The 24,165-nt window shown below is 48.5% G+C and overlaps 1 protein-coding gene across 15 annotated transcripts; it reads left to right on the top strand.

Moving 5' to 3' along the window:
• Window positions 1-890: 890 nt before the first annotated feature.
• POMGNT2 (protein O-linked mannose N-acetylglucosaminyltransferase 2 (beta 1,4-)) lies at window positions 891-21,318 on the top strand. 15 transcript variants are annotated; one of them, XM_038174987.2, is made up of 7 exons: window positions 1,254-1,411; window positions 2,456-2,555; window positions 14,263-14,392; window positions 16,616-16,728; window positions 17,171-17,274; window positions 17,371-18,852; window positions 19,025-21,318. In XM_038174987.2, the coding sequence occupies exon 7, from the start codon at window positions 19,117-19,119 to the stop codon at window positions 20,851-20,853; it is 1,737 nt and encodes a 578-aa protein (XP_038030915.2). In that variant the 5' UTR covers window positions 1,254-1,411; window positions 2,456-2,555; window positions 14,263-14,392; window positions 16,616-16,728; window positions 17,171-17,274; window positions 17,371-18,852; window positions 19,025-19,116; the 3' UTR covers window positions 20,854-21,318. The 15 variants fall into 15 exon arrangements, 10 of the variants coding, with proteins under 10 accessions (XP_038030915.2, XP_038030917.2, XP_027306923.3 ...); XM_038174989.2 differs by lacking the exon at window positions 14,263-14,392; XM_027451122.3 differs by lacking the exon at window positions 17,371-18,852.
• Window positions 21,319-24,165: the final 2,847 nt, after the last annotated feature.

The raw sequence follows: 24,165 nt of genomic DNA, 5'->3' as shown, positions 1-24,165 counted from the left end.
GCAGATGACATTTCCGTGAATATGCAAACAGGTATTTGTGAAATCTTATTTTCCAGATGAGTCTCCTACTCACAATGCTTTGGGGAAATTAATAGAGAACTGTAAACATTGTTGAAATAAATAGTTAGGTTTTATTCCAGCAAATGTTAATGAAAATGATTATGATGATTATTATTCCTTTGCACCATTGCTTAGTTGTAAGGATGTAGATCTAGCACTCTGAAGTCCCTTCAAGACTGGAGTATAACTCACGAAGCTAATGAGAAACTCAGTAGATGGGATCTCTTGCAATAGATTTCATTAGCGTAATAGTTCCTGAACAAATTCGGGAAAATGAATCTCAAAAGCCTGATGCTTGCCTTATCAGTCCATGGGAGGTCAATGCTAAAATTCATATAGACTTTAATGAAGTCATATTTAGTGCAGCAATGAGCATTTCTGAAAACCCTTCGTTCTCACGTATCTCTCCTATAACACCAGGTAGTTATTCGGATCGTTAGCTACAAAAATTTGCAAGACAGGAAAGGAGACCGGCAGAAGGAGTGCTGAGCTATTAAATTTGATTTTCCCCAAATGACTCTCTGCTTTTCAGGGGCAAACATTTTGACGGCTGAGTTTTACTTTATTTCCTGAGCACGGTTAGCAGTCCAGCCACTCTGGGAGGATTTAATTATGCACACAAACGCTCGCTAACGTGAGGGATGCTACCAAGGCATTCATTGCCCTTCTCTTCCACTTGGAGGACGGTGTGTGGGGGGGTGGAAATGGGAAGCTCCCATGACAAATAAAAAGCCTCGGTGTGGAGAAAGACAAAAGTCCCTCTGGTTTTGGGAGGAGCAGGGTCTTGTACAGGTGCTGAATGCATAAATATATGTGTGCTCGGCTGAGTCTGGTCTCTGCGTGCTCCCAGCTGGTTGCTCAAGCTGTGGCAAGCTCCGAATTGCAGTGGCGAGTCCTGACCTCACTGAAACTCGCCGTGGGACCTGCTGTCACTTTCCACGGTGGAAAGGAACCCTGCTGTAGTAAAGATACCTGTTACTGATCAGGTTTTTGGGAGATTTGAAGCTGGCTATGCTTAGTAAAGAGGGCAGCCCTGTGCTTTAGCACGGAGAAGAGCCGAGAAACGCAGAGGAGGGGGGGCACCTGCTGTGGAAAGGAACACCCACAACAGCCCCGCAGCGCCACACAAACCCCAGAAAGCTGCCAAAAGAAGAAAAAAACACACAATAAAACACACGAGGAAGGTGCAGTGGGGCCTGCCCTGTGAGGCGCCGGCGCACTACAAGCCCCACAACGCCCTTCGGGCCGCGGGCATGCGCCGCCATCTCCAGGGCCACCGCCACCGCCGGAGGGGGCGGTCGGGGCGGCTCGGCACGGCTCGGCTCGGCTCGGTGGCAGCCCCAAAAAACAGGTGAGCAGGGCACGGCACGGCACGGCACGAAGGGGGGGATCCGGGCAGGGCTGGGTCAGACGTGGAGCCTCGAGAGGGAGAAACCTCGGGCTGCTGGGTGAGGGGTCCCGGGAAGCCAGGGGAACACACCCCGGGTGCCCGGCTTGGGTTTGGGAGCTCGTCGGTGCCTCTCAGTTTGGCCCCGGTGGGTGCTGTGGGATCCGCCTCCGTCCCCTCATTCAGTACCATGACACATTGGCATCGTCGTTCCCATTGCTATAAAGTCTTTTTTATTTTATTTATTTATTTTTTTTTCCCAAGTGCTGTTGGTTTAAGCGCTTCCCTGTGCCCGCAGCCCCCGTGGTGCAATTCCAGTTCCTCAAAGTTTTTAGCAGGGTTTAATTTAGAGCTGACCTGCGCTAAAAGGACGAGGGCTCTGAGAGGTGTTTTAAAACAGGTCTTCAAGAGGGGTTTTAAAACATGCATTAGAGATCCTCCACGAGCAAATCTATCATTTCGGGGGGGTTGGACCTGATGATGTCTGGAGGTCCCTTCCAACCCCTCCAATTTTGTGATCATTTAATTCATATAAACAGAGCCACAGACGGCTTCTCTCAGCAGAAGACCTGCTCTTTTTTTTAAAAACGTCTTCTCCAACCAGAGCCTATCTGGGCCGCGAAGCAGCAGCTTTTTCTAGGAAGCAGTGGGAGGCAGGAGGAATCGTGAAAAGAAGGTGCCGGAGAGGAGAGCAGCTCACACCCGGTCACAGGTTCCGGGCTGCACAGACAAAATTTTGCCTCCCCCCACGTGGGACATTCATTTCTTGGGTTGTCATCTGGCATCACAGCAGAGTTGTGGTTCAGGGTGGTGAGCAGAATGGGTTGGTGGGTCCATAGGAAAGATTTTGGGGCTAGGAAAGGTTTTGGTGGAAATGGGTGATGCTCCCCCTGTTTTGCTAGCCACCTCTCAGGGGAAGCCAGCGGGTGTGCATCAGGGACTTTGCATGCTAGGGCTAGCTTTGTTAGGTGAACGTGTGACATGGGACTCTCCTCTTTCTCCTTTTAGACCTTCGCTGGTTGTGGCAGGACGTGCTCCCTCCTGTGTCAGCGCACCACCGGCTCCAACACTGCCCTGCAGCTGCCTCTCCCGTCCTGGCAGAGAACTGGTAGGTGCAAGGTGCTAGAAGAAAGCAGGTTTCTTTCTCTGCCCTCCAAACGTGAAGGCTGGGCCTGGCTGTGCAGCAGGAGGAGGAGGGCAGCTGCTCACACTCGGTCCTGCTACGCAGCCCTGGGCTCTGGAGCTAGCTGCGAGCTGGGCACTGAGCTCAGCGTGGCGGAATTTAAGCTGCAGGTTTTCAAAGCCAATTACTGGAGGCAGCCTGTGTCTGACGAGCTTCGGTTTCATTAGCTGCCTCCCAGGGGTACTGAGCCGCACAGCTCACCTTTGCGGAGATCAGATTCTCCTCTGTGATGTTGTGAGGTGTTCTTAAAAATAGCTTCATCGGGCCACTCTAAAAGAGCTGGTCTGCTCTGGTAACAATGCCTGCTGGTGCTTTCCCAGAGGAGGGACTTGTCACTTTTCCTCCTGTCATACACTCGGCTTCTGCCCCATATAGAAAATGGCTTAAAAGACTATAAAATAACCACCAGTCTTGCGGAAAGATTTATGTGTTTGGTTAGGAGCAGCCAAACGCTCCTTATTTTACTGCCTTGGACAGTGTCAGTTTACAAAGAGACAGGACCAAACTACATGCAGAGCTGAAGGCAGTTCTTCTGATACCTGTGTCTTGGGGAAATCTTGATGACAATTTCTCTTATATAACAAAATGACAACAGGTTAAAAATCTCCTCTTTTTTATTTTTGTATAATTCCCATTAGAAGTTCATTAGCTTTCAAAGGATCTGAAATACTACTCTGTGTGTGTGTGTGTGCATGATCTCTAATATTTTCATAAGGTGCTGGGAAGCAACCAGACAAATAATATAAAGACAATTTCAATCATTTCTGAGGGTCTGAGGAGAAGTTGTGTGCTTGTGCACACCAGGAGTATCAGGGAGAAACTGCAATTGCATGATGTATCTAGTAACTCATTTTATAATGGTGTATGGAATAGCAATATTCTAATTTACTCATTTCTTTGATATTTCGTAAGCAGATGGCATTTGAAAGGCTCTATTAATTCTGGAGGAATTTGATAATGGCTAATTGCTGAGGAATTAGAAGTGAGCAGCAAAGTGAGGCTCCTGACTTCTCCGCTCTCAAAAGAGCAGCAGCCCTCTGCAGCCTCATTTGTAAGCTGCTCTCCTCTTAGAAATCATTGCTCGAGAGTATTCACCAGTGTCTTCGGCATAAATTGGGAACTTGCTGATCGCTTTTGATTAATTGAACTGTGCTCCATGAACCAGTCACGTGTTATTGCAGGAAAAAGCACCGGGGAGGTCACGACTTGCTGTAGGACTAGGTATCCTGTGAATTTTCATAGGCAAGCCTTTTACTCTTTCCATCTTTAACTGGCTTCTCATTCCTTTCCTTTTTTCCTTTTTTTGTATCTCTGTTCCTCTACCCCCCTGCCTTTGACTTAGGTCTGGCTGTGTACTTTAAGCACCTGCCTAAGTGTCCATAGCATAGGGCCTCGGTTCTGTGCCATCAGAGGATCACATTTCCAAATTACAACTTTTCTTCTGAACAAGGAAGGGAAAAAAAAGGGTTCCTGGTTACCATGGTGATGAGCGCTACAGATATGGCTATAAATAAATAAACAGCTGATTGTTGGACTTTGATTTGCAGTATTTTTGTTTTGCTAATGCGATAATTAAAAAATCAAAATAGAAGGTGACATTTTACCAGTTCTATTAAATAGGTATTATCCTTATGCCTACAGCTTTGCAGTATTTCTGTTGAAAACAATTAGAAGAGCAGGTTGGTGGTGTTTGCTGTCCGTGGAAATTTGATGTTTTGAAAAATCTTTAGGGTTTGTGCAAGAACTTCTGGGTGCCAAAGGGCATCCCATTAAAAACGTGTTACCCGAATGTTATCCTTTGTTGAATGATCAGTCTAGTTTCTTGTTGGAAACTGATTTTTGGGTTTGTAGGCTCCATGAGTTGGAAGAGTCTGAGCTTCCTGCTAGAGCAACCAGGAGCTGGGTAGGGTGGGAGATGGTGGGGTTGGAAGTGATCCAGGATGAAGAGCTTGGGTTTGGGGTAGGTAGAGACAGTGAGGATGCTGGAGCAGGACCTGGTGCCCAAAACGCTAAGAGATTTCTCAGGTAGAAGGCACCATTGTTACTGGTACATTCTGCCTTTTCATGGGGTGACAGCTTTATTTAGATGCCTTCTCCTTAGGGAAGGAGGATGAAATACTCGGGTTGGTGTCGGTGACAGGAGAAGCTGGTGAGGACAAGAGGTGGAGCTCTTGTGCATCTCTTCTGCCGGCGTGGATAGGACAAAAGGGGAAATGGTACATACACCAAATTTATTTTTTTTGCTTCAGAAGTTCTGTTGGGGAGGGCGTTGTTTTCTTCTGTGTGTGTTTTTCTCCTTTTTTATTTTATTATTATTTTTTTTTAATCAGTGGATGTGACCCAAGACCATCTGGCGGAACTCGCTGCTGTCACATCTAGGTATTCTGATGTATTGCCTCTCAAGTGATATCGTGTGCTCGTATGATGTGCTGACAACTGCTGACAGCCCTGAGATGGGAAGCTGGAAGCCGAGAGGAAGAGGAGAGGGGCGGAGTTAACCCTAAAAACGCAGCCTTGGTTGCTTTTGATCGGTGGCGTTTCATTTGTGGTGCCTGTGGTTGGCTTTTTTTAAACAAAGGAAGGGGAATGAATGAACCTGAACCCAAGTGCATTTAAGTGGACCTAGGGTGCTGTAATTACACGTGGGAGGTTTGTAGGCCACTCCTAGTTTTGTCATCGATCTTTTTTCGCTGGGTTTCTCAATTTTCATGTGACCTTAACTCTCCATCTGTAGGCACCCTCACACTTATTTAAATTGCTGCCTTTCCTTCTGTTACTCTTCAGTACTTCCCCAGTCCCTCTTTTTTTTAATGCTTCAGTTTTTATCAGAGCCCTGATACCCTAAATTGGAGTTCAATTCAGTGCTGTCAGAAATACGGTTTGATTTTTTGGGTGGTCCTGTGCGGAGCCAGGAGCTGGACTCGATGATCCTTCCAGCTTGGGATATTCCCTGATTTTGTGATTCTACATCCTAATCATCCTGTAGTAAACTAACTAGGACTTTTGGCACATTGGTACTAACCTTTGCAGACAGACGACGTGTGCCAAAGCAATAAGCAACTCTAGGGTGTGAATATAGGGAAGAACAACCCCTGTGTCTTGCTGTGATATCTGACTGCGTACTTTGAGTGCCGGGTAAGGTAAGTGGGCTCCGGCAGAAACCCCATAGGTGGAATAAAGCCAAACTCTCTGCTTGCAACACGTTTGGCAGCACTGCGGGGAGCTGAGGCTGGTCGTCAGTCCTTAAACACATTAAATTAACTCTGGGTGAGCTCGCTGGGGAAAGGGTAATGAAGCAAGGTCAGAAATGGGATGTGTGTGCTCAGGCACACGCAGCGGGCTTCGTGCTGCGGAGGGCAGTGCTCCTGCAGGCGCGTGGCTGGGGAGCAGCCGGGTCGTGGAGCGCGCTGTGCCGCCTGTTAAACGTGCCTCAGCCCGCAGACACAGCCCAAATCACTCGTCCAGGCAGAAAGATAAAACTTATCTGGAAGGAGAGCAGCTCCACCAGGGGAAACCTGCGGGAAGAGCTGGATGCAGGCTGGCGTCACGCTAAATGTGTGTGTGGGGCATGTGGTAGGCAGCAACCTCTCCGGCAGCGCCGGAGTCCCTCGCAGCAGAAATTTGGACAGCTGATAGCGGAGCCTGATGGAAATCTTGACACATCTGTTGTGTTGGTTCAGGTAGAGGCAGGTGCTGGATGGAGCTGGGGCGTGATTGACGCTCTGCTGTGCTTCATCTTTATTTCATGCGACGGGGAGGTGGGAGGGTGGAGATTGCTTGAAGTGCCTGGCTAGAGACAGAACGTCATTTATCAGTGTTCGTTTGTCTGGAGGGATACACGGCCCATACATAATTTAGAAAAATGTGTAAAAAAAATAAATAAATAAGGATCTGTTGTCTTTTAAAATCAGGTAGCGCTCAAGTCTGTTGGTTTAATCTTGTTTCTTTGGTACGTAACTGCACGGCCATGCATTTCATTTTTATAGCTTGTGTACGGTATAAACCACGTCTAAAATGAACCAGGAACGTGTGTATAAATAGTGCTGATAAAACCAAGCCCTCTGTGAACTCAGCATAATGTGTGTTTTCCATATTTAGGCTGAAATACAAGGAACTGCACACGGATTTATCCTTGTCAGTTCTTCTGAGATCACATTTAATATAAATGTTCTTTTAATGTGATCTGTGATGGATATTTTTTTTCCTGTTGCTGCGAGTAAAATATCCCTTTCTCCAACATTTTCTTCTTCTCCCTTTGAGTCTTTTTCCATTTTTCTCATTCAAGCCTGGTGGTGGTACTCTGCAGATAAATTATCAGAGGGCGAAAAGGGATACCACTGTCCTTCACCTTGCTGTCGAGAAACCTGCTTTGTTGTTTTCTGCAGTGCAGCGGGTGCAAGAGAAACAAGCACGGCGTTGCCCTCCTTTAACACCGGCAGGATGACAAATTAAATGCTCTGGGAAATTCACAGATGCAGAAGAATGCAAATCCCTGGCCCACGAGGACGCGTGATTGAAGGTGCTGATCCGGCACTTTCAGGGGAGCGAAGCGCAAGCTGAAATCTCAGCACGAGCATTGCTTCCCATGGGGGTACATCCACCTGGCACCACGCGGTGTGGGGTGGGCAAAGCCCTGGCTAAAAAGCCCTCAGTAATTTGTTTTAGCGGATTGAAGGAGGAAAAGGCAAGGAGCCTTCATGCAGCCATCCGGAGGAGCAGCCTGGAGCAGTGCAGGTATTTCTCCTGGGCGTCGCTGACCTGGACTCCGCAGCCTGGACTGATGAGGATGAGCCCCTCGTGGTTTGGTGTTTGCTACCCTGCAGTGCACCCGGGCACTTCCCCTTCTCATTTTTCATGCCCTACCCATGCCTGCTAACCACAAGCAGAGCGCCCTGGCAGTGGTAGGCTGGCTCAGCGCTCTGGGGCTGAAACATTGGAAGAGACTGGAGGTTTCTCTTCTCCACCCTCGTTCATTTTCATAACATGTTTCTTGCTGTTTTGAATTCCACGGCGTGTTCCCTTCCCGAGGAAGGAAGCAGCGTGTTCGCTGCTCTGGATGCTGCCTGCGTGCTCCTGTCGGAGTGAAGCTGCCTGTCCCCTTCCTGCTTGGTTTGAGCTTGATTCTAAGTGGGAGGGGAGACATCATTTGTGGGTACAAATGGAAATGTTTTTATTGCCGATTTATTTATTTTTGGGGTACTGAGGTAGATGTCATCCCTCTTGTGTCCTTGAGACTCCAGAAGAGAGATGGGAGCTGACTTCTGATGCGCTGATTTTATAGCATCATTTATTTTCCCTGAATTACCTCTGACTGGTCCTGCAACATTGCAGCTGGCACTGCAATTCTCATATCCATCTCCCGTGTTTTAAGCGATTTTCTTTGCTTTCTGTGGTCCTCGGGTCATGACTGGAAATCCCTTGGTGTTTTACTGATAAATATAGATCAAAAAGATAATCTCCCACTCTTGTATTTTTTCTCTGTAGCAGTCCTTGAAGGCTGCATGTTTTTCAGGTGTACATCCTTTGTCAAGTGGGTCTCCTTTTGCTCTCTTCTCCATTTCTTTTCTTTCTTCCCTTTATTCTAGTCTCATGTCTTCTACGTTCTCTTTTTATTTGCTTGTTGTATTTATGTTGGTGAGAGAAACACACCTCAGTTTAAGTACAATTGACTGGGCTTAACTTTGAGGTTTTCCTTAGAAATGCTGTGTAAATGGGGAGCTCAGTAATTTGCCCCTTCAGCTCTTCAAGCTTTCCACTAACAGCTGAAGCATTTCTCCAACTTTTCCCATCTCGCCTGCAGCTTTCACTGCCATTTGACTGTCTCCCACAGCAAAGCTTGCTTTGTCATACCTGCAACAATCCATGCTGCACAATTTTTACACCTGAACCTGTTGACATTTCCCTTTTTCCATCCTCAAATATTTTGACTTCTCCCTTCAAAACACCCATGCGAGCGTCCTCCTCTCCCCCTCGCGCTTGACTCTGCCGTATAGAATTGAAACAGAGCTTTGGAGAGCCCTTGGCAGCTGGACTTCTCTGCACAGCTGGATCCAGGAGCACCTTTTTCAGCTGCTGGCTGTTCAGAAGACCACTTCAGACAATTTTCTTCATCATTCCAGTGGTTGGGAGGAGTGAAGGGAGGGGAGACGAGGAGGGCTGTAAAATAAAAAAAGGTGCCCAGAAGTTAATTTGCTGTGTAATTTCCTCTTTTAGGAAGAGGGAGAGAAGCACCTGGGTAAATAGGTTGTCAGGCCTCCGAGCACAGATGAAATACTGTCCCTTCGAACAGAGACACTGGTGTCTCGCTGAGGCAGGCACTTACTCAGCACTAAAAGTATACGACAAGATTCATTTTGAGGAGACGTGAGGTGGTTTCTTGTGTGTATATTTTTACTGCCCATAGCTAAGTTAGGGCCCTTGGTACTTAACCACTTTTTAATGATTTGTTCATACCCCTGTTCCTTGCTTCTGGCTCTTAGTTCTTTAATACTTCAGTTATTGCTCATGTTCATGCAGAGACCTGAGAGTTAATAGAAAATGAAGACTCGAGTTGCTCTCCCCTTCCTCCTGTGAGGTTATTTGGGACAGCTTCACACATGCTTATATACAGCTTCACTGCTTCTTGGCTTCTCACTGGGTTACAGTTGTGCCACGGGTATAAAACGTAAGCTGGGAAGCTAACAGCTTATCAAAATAAATTTCTTTAAATTTATAAAGCTGAGTATTAATCATTTTTTAATGCAGGCATGAACTTCAGAGCAATATATACTCTGTATATGAATTGTAAACTTTTCTATGAACTTTCTACTATTCATACTTGCATATTATATCCATATACATATGGGTGTGTGTATACATTTATACATATTTAGCACAGAGGTCATAAAGTCACATCATTATTCAAAAAGCGCTGTTAGTCCTTGCTTAATTTATGTGCATATCTTTGTCCTGTTGCAGCCTAGGGCTCTTCAATGCATGCTTGTCTTTAAGCATCGAATGCATTCAAATCAGTTGGAGAAGAAGGGTTTGATTTTAGTGTGTTTTGCCTCCTTGACAGTAAAGAAACTGGTTATTTTGTGTAGAACTGAGTCAGTCACTGAAATGGCTGTTTTCTACTCAGTGCTCAGCCTCTGACTTGGGTGCTTTGTATATATATTTACCCTCTCTGTGCTGGGGGTACTGCTGCAGGGCTTTTGGAAGGGCTTGACAGCTTCTGCAGGGAACGGCCGCGTCAGCAGCAATGCTCGCAGAAGTCTAGAGGTGGGGAAGCACGTCCTGATGTAGGATGCTGCTTGCAGTGCCCTTGATGTCTTGAAACACAGTGCAGAGGAGCTGAAAGACTGCTCTGCTTGGCTTCACAAATGTATTCACGTGGGTCCAGAGCTGTACGTCAGCAACAGGTGCTTCTAAATGCAGCTGTGTTAAACAGCAGTTGGTTTATTAAGCTTATACTGCCCTTCTCTGAGTCAGTCAGGTTACCCTCCAATTATTATTTTAAGGGATTCTCATTCCCAAATGCACGTCTTTGGCTCAGCAGATGCAGCAGACCTTGCCAATGGAAGGGAAGGGAGCAGAAACAAGCTGCTGCAGCAGGGCAGGGTAAGGATTGTCCCATCAATGAAGGTTTCCCTCCCAACAGATGCTTTCTGCTTTATCTCAGAAACTTTTCCCCCTCTTGTTTGTATTAAATATCATCCCAGCTATTTATGTGGCTGCCGTAACGTTCACAGAGGTGGGGTGGGAAGGAGGGCTGCAGGGGAATGACAAATTGATTTGCTGGTGGGATTTACGGGGCGAAAATTAACCACCTTTCAAGTAAACGGATCAGGAAGTCTTAAACAAACAAGCCGAAAAATCAGGCTTGAACTTCTTCCTCTTGCTCCTGCGCCCTTGATAAATCAGCCGAGATTCAACAGTCCTTCCATGAATTTTCTGGCTGCCGAGGGCACGAAGAAGTTCCTGCCAGCTACTGAACTGTGAATTGCTGCGTGTGGCACCTGGCGGACCCGGAATGGTTTGCTGCAAGCTGCTCGATGTATTCATCACACTTCCCCGGTTGCGTGCGGCGGCTCACATCGAAGCTGAGAAAGATGATTCACGTTGCTTTCCTCTCTCCCTCTTGTCAGTAGCAGCAGTAGCCAGCCCTCAGAGCAGCGTTTGAAGCAGTAAGTGCCTGGCCCACAGCCATGAGTAGCTGCTGCTCGGCTGGGCCCTCTGATGGTACTGCAAGCAGATGAGAGACGAGGTAAGGATTGGCCTTTTCCACGGGGACAATCAGAGCTGGGTATTTAAGTACTAATCAAAAAACAATTTGGGGGAAGCCTTTAGAGTGGCCAGAAGCTATTTTTCAGGCCTGTGGCCTGTGCTGTCAGATAACTCCCTCTTTCTGCTCCAAGGTGCTTGAGGTGATGGATGAGATCTCGCACGCTGTTCGGAGTCGTCTTGTGAATATCGGCGCCTCCAGGATGTGGTGCCAGCCCAGGACGGGCATGTTTTATGCTCCCAGAGCACCAGCCGAAATGGCTACGCTGAAGGGGGGGATATCCAGTGGTGCTGTGCTCCTGCCAGCTGTTAATGTGACACTGCAATCATACAAACGGGGTTGGGTTACCTGCTGGCAGCTTCTCGTTAAAACAGCAGGCTGTGCTGTGCAGGTGGGCCTGAAGAGGGTGTGTGGACATAAAATGATCTCTTTGCCATTGGGGGACTCAAAATGGCAGTAAATCTTTCAATTTCCCCTGATTTGATTTAGATTCTTCATTGCCTTGGCTCTGAGCTATGTTCCTGCCGTGTGAGGCACCCCCAGCACTGGTCAGGGCCTGGCTGACTGAAGCACGCGCTCCGGCAGGGATCCAAGCTCCGACCTCCTTCTGGAGCTCTTTCTGTGAAGCACCATACCTTTGTTTTGTGGCTTTTGGTTCCCCAGGGTTGTTAGAAACACACAAAGCCTGTGAATTTAGCAGGCAGAAGAAGCTCAGGGCAAAGGCAGCTGCAGGGAAGGGTCCTGCTGCCGTCCTGCTGGTGAGCAGAGATGTGCTCGTTGGCACTGGGACAAGGGCAGCCCACCTACAAACGAGTGCGTAACCCAGCCAAGGCACTGAAATGCCTGGAGATCTTAACCCCTGTCCTTCAGATCCTTCCACATGGATGTTAAATGTGTTCCTCCTACGTATCCATCAAAGTGCCTGAGAACTCAGGTCTTGGCCTAAAAGGCGAGTTTTAGTTCTCTGTTACTCCTCTCCTGTTGTATACCCCAACCTCCCACCTAAGATGTTCACGTTCAGAGATGTTTTTCCTTTCAAGAGCTGTTTGGTTTTGATCTCTTTGCCAATTTCACTCTTTACTTCCTTAAACTGGGAAGCCTGTTTCTTAGGTGATGTTGTAGTGATAAAGGCCTAATATTGAAGTCTAGTCTGAGAGAGGGCAGATGGTCTCACCACTGCCTGAGCAAAAACATTGAACAGGCAGTGGGAACACCATGGTGAGGCCCTTCAGTTTCCCAAAACCATAGCAGCATTGTCTAATTTCAAGCAGTCACGAGCTGGTGTACCTTTCCCTGACAGGTTCATGCATTATATATGTAAAATATTCACGTGCCTATGGAGGAGAAGAATAAATATCTGTGATGTTTTCAGGCTGATGTAGAGATGTATAACCTAAGTGTGTACGTGTGAAATGTTTGATCATCCTTGCATCAGTATGAAGTTTGTGAAGGTGTAAAATTTGCATTTTAGGTCTCCTGTAAGCCTGGGAATGTGTCTTGTTTGAAGCAGTTGAGCAAAGTGGGCTTTGGACACTGAGTTACTCTTCAGAAAATACCTTTCCCCTTGTCAAAATGTATTGTAGTGGGTTTTTAAGTGACTGGCTGAAGTCCTGGTCCTTTTGACATCAGTTTTAGCTCTGCCTTCTGCAGAATCAAAATGTTGTCCTCCAAGCGTGGCGTCCTGATCTTCTCAGTATCTAGAAATGCAACGCTTCTTGCCTTGCCTGTTTATTCATACAAAGGCTTTTGTTGCCAGCTCAGGCATTAATTTTTGTTGTGCTTTCAAACTGAGCTGTACTTTTGGTTGAAAAGCACTGCAGGAAGAACAATTTCTTCCAGAGCATGCGTCTAGGCCCATAAATAATAAATGTCATAAGTCGGAGTGACGCAGGCACCCCTGCACCACACCATGTGCAAGGCAAAGGTTCAGTAAGTACCAATTTACCTGCTGTTTGTCAGTCCTACACCCAGAGGGGTCTGTTCAGACTTCTGGGCTGGCTTAACAAGTTTGGGTCATTCTGTATGGCTTCGTAGGAGTTCCAAAATGTTAACTCATTTTCTTGTGTGGTGCTGTTATTTTTTTCGGAGGTTGCAACTTTTGAGGTGCATTAAATATTTAGCCAGCTCTTTGGTGAGGTTTGAGTAGGTTGCCTTGGCGCAGAGCTGACTTGCAGCAGGCTGGGGGTGCTGATTATTTGGAAAGAGCTTGGGACTGCCACACTTAGAGTGCTGTAGTAATTAACAATTAGTTATTATAGTTCGTGCTGTAGTTCAGAGGCCTCCTTGAGGTGGCACAGGCCTGGAATAATTGGAGTTGATGGCACCTTGTCCTTGTAATCCTAGCGGTTTATTATGTTTCCAGGTTGGCCAGAACCGTTCTGCTTGTTCTGTGCGGGGAAGGCAGGGGTGTAAAAATGGCACTCCCGAGCAGGAGATGAGAAAACGTCTGTTTTATTTCCGTGGTGCCCTAGTTTAGTAGATGCGGCCGTTCTGTTTATTCGTCGTGCTGGCAGGCTCGTTTCTGAAGGTCTGGCTTTGTGAAGAATCTTCTGTCGATTTTTGCAGAACGCCATTTGGGTTGGTTCTTTGTTTCTTGCAGCTTATTTTTCTCCTGTATTTGGCTTTTAACTGGCGCTCGGAAACCTCAGGTCCCCACGGGTTCAAGCTGTGCTGCTGAGGCTGGTGTCAGGCACTTCAGTGACCTTCAGCGTGGATGCAGGCAGATGCTCTCTTAAAAACCCAGCTCATTTCAGTGCCTTTGCGTTCAGGAATTACTGTTTCCACCGTAAAGGATAACTTCATTGCAAAATGACGCTTCCCTCGAGCTCTGAAGGAGGGCACTGGCGACGCTGCTCAATACTGAGCCATTTGCTGACCATCACAGCTAGGAAATTGCTTCCCCGGTGCCAAGGGAATTGCTAGAAAGCATGCGGGATGGCTCTCGCATCCTCAAGCGAGGGGCATTTTTCTCCTATTGTTTTGTCCTCCAGCATTAATAATACCCCAAAAGGGGCATTAATAATACCTAAAAGCAGTGTTCCTGAAATTCATGTCCCCACACCCGTGTGCTGTCCGTCCACCTCCCGGGACGTGCTTGGCTCTGCTCTGCGGGGCTGTCGGTTCCAGCGCGGCCGCCCTTCGGGGACTCGCAGGAGCACTGCAGCAAATCATCCTGCATGCAAGGCTGACCTCCGGGAGGCTAACAAATTGGGGTGAGCCAGCTGGAGCGAGAGGACACCGCCGGCACACTCGGAGCATGCTCAGACCTGGGGGAGAAAGGTAGCCGGGGCTGCAGATGGTGCCCGGGTTGCCGTGCCGGGAGCTGGTGGATGCGATTTTTTTTTTCTTTCCTTTCTTTCTTTCTGGTAGCAGGGGAAGAAGAGGAGTGGGGAGTGCTCGTTCCCATGCAAAACGTGGCTTTAAGGTGTCTTCTTTTGTCCTTTCTCCCATGAAAGAGGGGCAGCAGCGGATAGCCTTTCCTTTTATTTAGCAACACCAGGTATGCGTGCATGTGCTGAAACACTGACCTGCCAGCGGTACTGCTTCCAGGGCTAAAAACGCCCCGAATTGATGTCTTTCTGCGCCGGGTGCTGCTGTAGCTGTGCTCTGCTTGCTGTGTGGCTCTGAATTCAGCTCTCTCGGCTCTCCTGGCTGCAGTGTACTTTTTTGGGGGGGTCCAGCATGTGCTTGCACTCTGCCTCCTCGCACGCTTCACTCCAAACCTTTCCTCGGTGGCCGTGGCTGCGTGGGAAGGAGGAGGTCAGTAGTTCCTTTTGTAATCCAGGTCTTTGTGGCCCCTCTTTGTCTGGCCGGTGGCTTGCTCTGTCGCTTTAAACAAAAGTCTCACAAGGAAAAACAGCTCCTGGCTGGGCTAAATCCTGTGGGTTTTCAGAAATAGGTTTCTTGCTGGGCAGTGGCTGCTTTGGGATGGATTTATTTTAATTTCTCTTCACTCTCCCCTAAAGATATGATACTGTAGAGCCTGTGGTAACCAAGATTTGCACTGCTCTTCTTGGCTTGGCTGTGCTCCCAGTCTTTTTGGCCCCTGCTCACAATTTGTAGCACCCAGGGGTGGCCTCAGGACCGTGCTGGAGGGACGCGGGGAGAGCTCAGGCTGCGCGTGCTGCTAAGCACCAGTCCCAGTATACAAATAACACCAGTACTCTGCCCCTCAGAGGAGGAGGAAAGAAGGGATACAGAGGAATAACAAGTTGCATCTAAAGCCCAAAGGCATGGCTGGAGTGGCTAAGGCTCATCGGGTTCAGTACTTCCAGGATTTTGCCTCGTGTTCTTTTAAATTCACTTCTGCAGCATTGGTAAATTTTACCCTCAGCTGCCCCCACTCAGTCTTTGCTGTCGGTGGACCACTGGATTCAGGTAAAACTACTGCTCTCCAACATGTTTTTTCTTTTTGACAAAGACATCGTGCTTGCAGACTGAAAGCAAGAGACCAAACAGAAGGATATCTTTATTTTTTTCACTCATATGCCAGTGCTGTTACCAACATAAACCAGGAGATTTCAGTAGGGTACTCGGATGTGCAGAGATCAGCTGAAATGAGCTCTGTCTGCTAAGCTTCCCCCTCTGGCTGGCCATGGGTATTTTGAGTACCTTCAGGTTTCGTCTTTAGGTCTGGGGTTGTTGGATGAAAGTAAAGACTTGAAGACTTGGGAACTGAGATAAATACTTTTTTTTTTTTTTTTAGCTCATGTTTGTCATCTCCCACCTCAACCTTGTTTATCTTCATCAGAAATGCATCTGACTTGGGGGAATTTTCTCTTGATTGGGGTTCATTTTGCTTGTGGAAGGGATTTAGTACTCTCCTGGCTGGAGAAGAGAGTGTAGAAAAGTGGTTCTTAAAAGCCCAAGAAGTATTCTTCATCGTTTCCTACTTTTAGCTCAGTTCTGTGGTTTACTTACACGTATTGGCTGCGTGCTGTTGGAATTACCATTTTATTACCTGTCCTCTTGTAGGTCAAGACAGCGGGGTCAACAAATGTTAAATTCATGGCTTCTAATCAACCTGAAAGTCAGGCTGAGTCTCTTCCTATTCCAGCTCTTACTGAATATGAAATTAAATGGTAAAAAAGGTAAATCCTTCCATCCATAAGCACCACGGGTAGGCGTGCAGTAGCCACCAGTATTCTCCTGCTCGTACTGAAGGTATGTTTGCAGTAGGGACCATGGCACAGAGCCCCAGTCTCCTTGTGTGGAGGGCTTACAGTTTTCCTTCCTATTCCTGCCATACACTTCTGTACCAGAAGAACTGAAGTTCAACCTAATTTTGGTTACAGCTGTCCGTAGACAGCTAAAGTTTTTGGTGAAACAGTTGTTTTCAGTTGCTGTTATGTTTTGGTTTTATTTATTCTGGTTCTAGTTCATCTTAAATTCCACTCGAGAGTACAGAGTCAAGGTATTCTTATTTTTCATACCCTCTTTTTGTCTCAGGCTTCATTAATGCTATTTGTAGCTTTAACTGCTGCATTTGTTCCCTTCAAGAATCGGCTCTTTTCCTGTTCTTTTTAAAAAAAAAGTCAGCCTTTCTACACTTGGCTGCTTTTTACAAAGGAAATGTTCCAGGATATCAATCATTCAGCGTACCAGCCTTTCTGCAACGCGATGTGTGCTGTGAAAGATGTATGTATCTCATTAAACAAATACAGTGAATGAGATGATAACAGCCTTTCGGGCTGTGGGGATTGACTCGCTGGTGGTTCTGCAGGAAAGCTGTGACAGAGATGAGAAGAAAAGCCAGTTCTTGGATCCCAACTCCCCCTCCTCGCAATCAGGAGAGCTGCCTTCTAGCAACTTCTGCTTTCGGCATGAATGAAGGAGGTATTTAAGACTGCAAGCATTACATACACCACGTCCCCGGCTACAGCAGGGATGGGAGAAGGAACGGGAGACGTTTTGCAGGGGGAGTGTGAAATGTCACATTGGCACTCCTTGCTTTTTCCCCACCGGAAAGCCAGCCGAGCAGGAGAAGCTGCTGGGAGTCAACAAATGTTAAATTAATGTAGCTTTGCTCCTGATTCCTTACCTAACTAATAAGTGTGCCTGGGATAAGTCCAGAGGGCAGCTTACTGTGAAGCAACTCGCTTTAGGTGGAGGGCTGAATGCTTTCACCTCTTGCAGAGCTACCTGCTGCCTCCTGGGCACGTTTCCCATCCCAGGACTGCTGCTGCTGGCAGCACTTACTGCCTGATTTCACCCTGGGGACACCGAGGAGCCAGGGGACCCGGAGATTGATTATTTTTCCTCTGCCCCTTTGCTGCAGCCTCTCCTGGGTATCTGAGAGCAGACGGATGGGACAGCGTGCTCCTACTTGTTCTGCCACTCCCCAAGGTTTTAGTTCCCCGAGGTGTTCGCTGCAGGCATCAGGTAAAAAGAGCAGATGGTAAAAATGTGGGGAAACAAAGATTCAAGACCGTTCCCCGAGAGCCTGTGAAATGCTCTCTTCATTTCTGCCCCTGACAGCCCGTTCCTGTCCGTTTTCCCCCGTTCCCTTCCATCACAAGCAGCTCTCAGCGAAGCAGCGTGAGCCAAGATCCGCGGATCAGCAACGAGAAGCAGGAGCGGAGATGAATTCCTCCAGCGCTGCTGGCTTTCAATATTTATTCCCGGCACTTGGTCAGCCAAAGCTCATTCACTTCCTTGCACTTAGCTGAAGTGATGGCAAGAGCTGCAGCCGGGGAGGAGGTGGAGGAGGGCCTTGCAGGAGGTTTTTTTTTTATTATTAAAAAGCTGAGCTGTGCATTTGTAGCTGTTTCTTGCAACTTGCACCCAGGACAAGATCAGGTTTAAATCACTGCGGAGGAAATTGAGGCTGAGCTTTGGGAAGGGGTCTGTGCTAACCCTTCGTGCCTTCATTGCTACAGCTTGGCAGGAGAGATTGATAAGCATTAAAAATGGGATATATGAGTGTCTTTTGGGGATGGTTTAGGGGGAGCTGACCTTGCCCTGATAATTAGATGGCTACATGACCGCTCTGTGTCCCTTCCCCTTCCTTGTCCATGGCTGAAATAGCACCTCTTAAATTCGCTGCTTGCTTTTAGGGAGTTGCTAAACAAAGCAGTTTTTCAGACCACTTGCCAGAGGAGGTGGACTTCATTTCTATTTCATTGGAGTCGTTACAGCTGCTCCGAAATTGAAATGAATTTGTTGCTCAGCTCCCCAGGGACCACCGCTCGAGCCTGCACAGCTCGCAGCGAGCGCTCGCTTCTCCAGCGTTATTCAGTCTCCCGGGTGTTTCCAGCTCTCCCTTCAGACAGAGATCCCGCAGGCTGGAGGGATCCCTTTGAACCCCACTGAACTGGGCAGTAGAGAAGTGTTGGCGTTTGTCCTAAATCTACCTTCCTCTCCCCCTTCTCTTCTCCCTGGCATGTAAGAGCAAGCATCTCTGGGTTAAAATCCTAAAGGACCACTGCTCGGGATGTCAGAGTGCGTTGCTTTTTTCCCCTCCCTCCCAACTTGCATCAAAGGGAGTTTAAATTGCTACTCGGAGTTTAAAAACTGCAATTAGGAGCAGACTAATCAGGGGCGTCCCGATGAGAAATCTCTTCCTGCATCTCCCCAGGAGTCGTGGCTGCAGTTTTATCTCCAGCCTGGCCAGCAGCGAGCCTTGATGCATAATGAAAATCGGAGCCCATGAATACTGTAGGCAAATCGATACCTCAGCTGAAGTTCGCAGCAGAAAATACAATCGATGCTCTTACACAAGCCAGGAGTGTTTCTGGACAGGAGGAGAACAGCGGCAAGTCCCCCCCACCCCCAGTAAAATAACACCAAGCATTATGTTCACCAGCTCACCTTTCAAATCGTGGATCAAAATCTGCCCTTGGCTGTGCTCCTCGTGCTGCTGTTACCTGCTGCTAGCTACAGCTGAGGCGAGAGGCAGAGCTGGATAAAGGTGGCTGGGCACAAGGACCAGGAAAAGGAGCTGGCTCGCCCAAGTCCTCTGTGAGTGGCCCAGAGGTTGTCTTTCCTCTGGCTGCTGGACTGCTCTGCAAAAAAAAGGGGAAAAAACGCTGAAAAAAGCCTAAACCCTCTCACGTAGTCCATAAAATATGAATTACGATAAGCCTGTAAACCTGATGCTTAAATGGTTCCTTTCCTATTTTATTTCCCCCAGGTCTTTGCCTCCACCATGCCAAGGAGTGCTGATGATGTGCTCCCTCCCCGTCGCCTTCCCCGCCTGTCGTCCTGCTAGGAGCCAGCTCCAGAATGAACATAGCGGCGGTGTTTAACGCCCTGCTCGTGTCTGTCCTCGCTGCCCTGCTCTGGAAGTACATCAAGCTGCGAGAGCATGCCTTCCTGGTCGAGGAGGAGCTGGTCCTCACGCGCCAGTCCCAGGAGCTCTCTCAGGTGCAGATCGACTACCAGGCGGCTCTCCAGGCGCTGCTGGAGGACGGGACCAGGATGGTGTGCACGGGCAGGATGCACACCGACCGCCTCTGCCGCTTCCAGTCCCTCTGCTACTCCACCGAGGCTGAGGAGTTCATCTACTTCCACAGCAATGCCTCGGTCATGCTGCCCAACCTGGGCTCCCGGCGCTTCCAGCCCGCTCTGCTCGACCTCTCCTCGGTGGAAGACCACAACACGCAGTACTTCAACTTCGTGGAGCTGCCCGCCGCCGCTCTGAAGTTTATGCCGAAGCCGGTCTTCGTGCCCGACGTGGCGCTGATCGCCAACAGGTTCAACCCCGACAACCTGATGCACGTCTTCCACGACGACCTCCTCCCCATCTATTACACCATGCAGCAGTTCAGTGACCTGGGCGCGGAGGCGCGGCTCTTCTTCATGGAAGGGTGGAGCGAAGGCGCTCACTTTGACCTCTACAAGTTGCTGAGTAACAAGCAGCCGCTCCTCAGGGAGCAGCTGAAAACCTTGGGCAGGCTCCTCTGCTTTACCAAATCCTACGTGGGGCTGTCCAAAATCACCACCTGGTACCAGTACGGCTTTGTCCAGCCGCAGGGGCCGAAGGCCAACATCTTGGTTTCTGGCAACGAGATCAGGCAGTTCACCAAATTCCTGATGCAGAAGCTGAACGTCAGCCTGGAGGAGAGCTCCGGCGAGGAGTACATCGTGGTGTTCAGCCGAACGATCAACAGGCTGATCCTCAACGAGGCGGAACTAATCCTGGCGCTGGCCCAGGAGTTTCAGATGAAAACCATCACCGTCTCTCTGGAGGAGCATTCGTTCTCTGACATCGTCCGGCTGATCAGCAACGCCTCCATGCTGGTCAGCATGCACGGGGCCCAGCTCGTCACCTCGCTCTTCCTGCCCAGAGGGGCCACGGTGGTGGAGCTCTTCCCTTACGCTATCAACCCCGAACACTACACCCCGTACAAAACCCTGGCGACCCTTCCCGGCATGGACCTGCAGTACGTCGCCTGGCAGAACACCGCCAGGGAAGACACCGTCACCTACCCCGACAGGCCTTGGGACCAGGGGGGGATCGCTCACCTGGACAAAGCTGAGCAGGAGCGCATCATGAGGAGCACCGAGGTGCCGCGGCACCTCTGCTGCCGCAACCCCGAGTGGCTGTTCCGTGCCTACCAGGACACGAAGGTGGACATCCCTGCCCTCCTCCAGGTCATCAGGCAGGCCGTGAAGTCTAAGCCCGGGCCCAAGAAGCAGAAGTGGGCTGGGGGCCTCTACCCCGGCAAGGTGAGGGATGCCAAGTGTCAAGCCTCCGTCCAGGGCACGAGTGAAGCCAAGCTTTCCGTGTCCTGGCAGATCCCCTGGAACCTCAAGTATCTGAAGGTCAGAGAAGTGAAATACGAAGTGTGGATACAAGAGCAAGGGGAAAACACTTACATGCCTTATATATTGTCCCATCAGAATCACACCTTCTCAGAAAACATTAAGCCCTTCACCATATACCTGGTGTGGATACGCTGCATCTTCAACAAAAATCTCCTGGGACCTTTTGCAGATGTGCTCTTGTGTAGTACATAACCTGGAGCTCTACCTGGACAGCTCTGCCCTGCTCTCCGCTCCACCCGTGGTTTATAAACCTACTTTGTAGAGGGCTCAAGAGGACTAGGCTGTACCAGTGCCTGAGCGTCCATCTGATTGCACTCTGTGTGTGTGCGTGTGTGTTCTTTCAATGGTATTTATTTCCCGTGAGTGTTCAAAGAAAACTGTTCTTCGGAGAACTTCCAGGGGTCAGATTACGCGATGAACACGTGTAATTGAAAACAGAATGGAAGCGAATCGTGTGTACCTCGGTCGTGATTTGAATTTGTTTCTATCGTGTCGTGAGTATCTAAGCACAGCGTTAATCCGCGGTTAATTCCGTGGCTGGGTGGGCAATTCTCATCAGCTTTTTCACTGTAAGTTATTTTTTTTTCCAATAACTCTGTCTGTAAGTTTGAGTTAGAGGTTTGGTACGAGAGCTTTCATTAAACTGCTGTAAACCTCCCCGGTCCTTTTTTGCATTTTATTGTCTATCGGGATGATGTTGTGATAGATTTATCTGTTGCTGTGATAAAATGTGTACGTGGGTAGCTTTTTATTTTTCACATTTTGGCTGAGTAGCATATGAACAGCAGATTTCCTTGAAGAGACAGAGATGGCAGCATCAGCACCGTGCTTAAAATCTGATTTTACTGCACCCCGATAGTAAAAGGAAAAGCTGGAGTAGTCGGTGGGAGGTTGAAGTGGGTAAAATAATTGATTGTGATTTAATATCTGTTTTCATTGTGTGAGCTATGTACATTTATTTGGGAAATGAAAGGGCTGGTCTGGAAGAGGCAGTGGGTGAGAGAGGTTGTCCGGATAAAAATCCTCTCAAAGGAAATCCTTCTTTGGTTTTGATCAGTGTAATCTGTTAATAGCGGCTCATAGGTGCATGTTTTGCTAAGTATGAGATCCCAAAGTCCCAAAGGGAAGCTTTATGGGCACAGATTTTGCTGGAAATGGTGCTGGGAGAAGAGGAAGAGTCAGGCAGGGGCTGCTAGGTGGGTGCAGTTGAGCTGGGCTGGGTGACAAATGAAAGCTCTGGGTCAGAGGTGTAGGACTTGGGGGAAAGAGGAAAAAAAAGGGCCGAAGTGTGGAGATATTTTGTTGATTGATGTTGGCATACTCCATGGTTTACAACCAACGTTAAAGCAACAGGAAAAGTGCTTTCTCCTACTGTCCTGCCAGGGTCTGGATGGATGTTCGCATGATGGGATAAATGGCTTGCTTTCTGAGTGCTGGACTGGTAGGTGAGCATCTCAGGGCAGGACAATAACACGAGTTTTAGTGAGGAGGAGCGAAAAACACTGCTACAGAAATCAGATGAGAAGCAGGAGGGCTGAAAAATGAGTAAAACACCGCGGTACAACATTGGACCTTCAGGCTAGTGTTACTTCCGTGAATTCATTTTCATTATGTCTTGTTTTCTTTTCAAACGTTGCTTATGATGTAAAGGGAAAAAAAAAATCCTGAAGCCTGTCAAAGTCTGTTTGCTTTGCCGTCGTAGCCTTGCCCATTAATATTTTTTGCTTTGGTATCTTGAAGGGGTGTATGAATACTCCAGCTGTTGTTTTCTTGAGACAAAAGGGGCTTCTTGCTGAAGGGAAGCAAGTGCCCGAGCTGGTTCCTGAAGTACCAATTTGCTTGCACATCACATACCGCAGCCATCAGAACCGAGATGAGAAAAACTTCATAAACAGGAGACGGAGAGCGGGCTTGTAGGAAAGCTTCCACGACCTGTGGCTCCCACTGGATGATTTTTTTCCCCCTCACATCAGGGTTTTCAGCAGCCTCCATCCCCACGTTTCATTCAAGTTGTACGTAGCCCTAAGGCCTCTGGCCATCCCCCTGCTGGCTGTCGCAGGGCTGGTAAGGTCGGTGCCCTGCCAACCCAGTGTTCAATAAGCCATAAGCAGCCTGAAATTTATTTAACGTTCATTTTGCATCGGTTTTCAGAAGTGATTTTCTTCGTGTGTTTGAGCTGCCCGTGGTCTCGGAGCCACCTTTCGTCATGGGCAGGCTGTTGGTCTGTGTGTTTCTCTCCTCCCCATCTTTCTCAGTGCCTTTTTTTTTAGCAATCCTTTGCCCGTAATTTGTAGAGCATCCCATTTCGCTTAAAATTAGTTTCAGATGAGTGCAATTTTTCTCACATTTGCAGATCGCTTACAGCATGCGAGCTATTTTCTTCCCTTACCCTAATGGTTCTAATCAACAAAACCATCCATGGAGCAGAGGTGTCACGTCTGCAGGTTTGTGAGCTCATAACTCTAGCATCAAACAGTTTCTTGCATTCGGATCAAAAGTTTCTTGCATTGATCAAAAGGAATGCTGGCCTGGCATTGCTTAAAGCTCTGTCCCATAACAAATGCAGGTTTTTTGTGCACAGGGGCTGGGGATGCATCACTCACATGTGCAGGAGGACAGGGCTGGGGCTGGCTTATTGTATTTCCCGACCAGTTTATTCATCAGGCAAGCTTAGAAGCTCCTTTTGAGCAGCTGTGCCGCTCAGGAGACTCGCACCTTCTACCTCTGCATCATCTGTTGATGCTCCCAGAGCAAATGCATTAAGCTCTTTGCTGCTGTCAGGCCTCGCTGTCCAGGAAAAAGAGAAATAGCTGGGATTACATCCAAAACCCTCTCGGGGCAGGGCAGGATGCTAATAGCAAGCTGGGCTGCAGCTCGCTGCCGCCCAGCCCTGGGTGTGCTTACTGAGATGGATCAGCCAAGAGGATTTCCTCTGGCTGCCATTTCATATCTCATTTTAATTAGCCAGAGTGCAGGGAGCAGCCAGCTGCCGCGGGAGGACTCTTCCCAACACAGGAGGAGGAGGAGGAGGATGAAGAAGTGAAGGGGGCATTTGCCAGCCTGCAGGTGCACGGTGCTGGAGCAGCAGCTGCAGGCCGTGCAGGGATGCGGGACGGGACTTTGGGTACTGACGGAGTTATTTTCAGTTGCACAGAGCCCCGACCTGCCCTCAAAAGCAGTGCCCAGGAATAGCAGCGTTTCTTGAGAGGCTCGGCTCCAGGCAGGAGGCAGATGGCTCCGCTATCAGGCCGGCGCTGCTCTCCTGCGAGCGACGCTTTCCTGGTGGTGCAGCCCCCATCCTCCCGGGAGGCTGTGCTGCTTCTCCCCCGTGACAACCAGAAATTATTTCGGGCCAGCTTTTGCTTAAGAATATTGCTATATTTTTTAATTGCTTTATTTCTTTTAGTTAGTTATTTGTTGGCCCAATGGGTTTCCTCAGCTTTTGGCTTCTGCCTTGTCTGTGGGTGCCACTGGCTCCCCCCCTCCCTCCCATACATTTGCTCC

This window comes from Anas platyrhynchos, chromosome 2, assembly GCF_047663525.1.
Source record: "Anas platyrhynchos isolate ZD024472 breed Pekin duck chromosome 2, IASCAAS_PekinDuck_T2T, whole genome shotgun sequence".
Lineage (NCBI taxonomy): Eukaryota > Metazoa > Chordata > Aves > Anseriformes > Anatidae > Anas > Anas platyrhynchos.
Note: the sequence above shows the minus strand (reverse complement) of the source record. Positions and strands in the feature narration are given on the sequence as shown.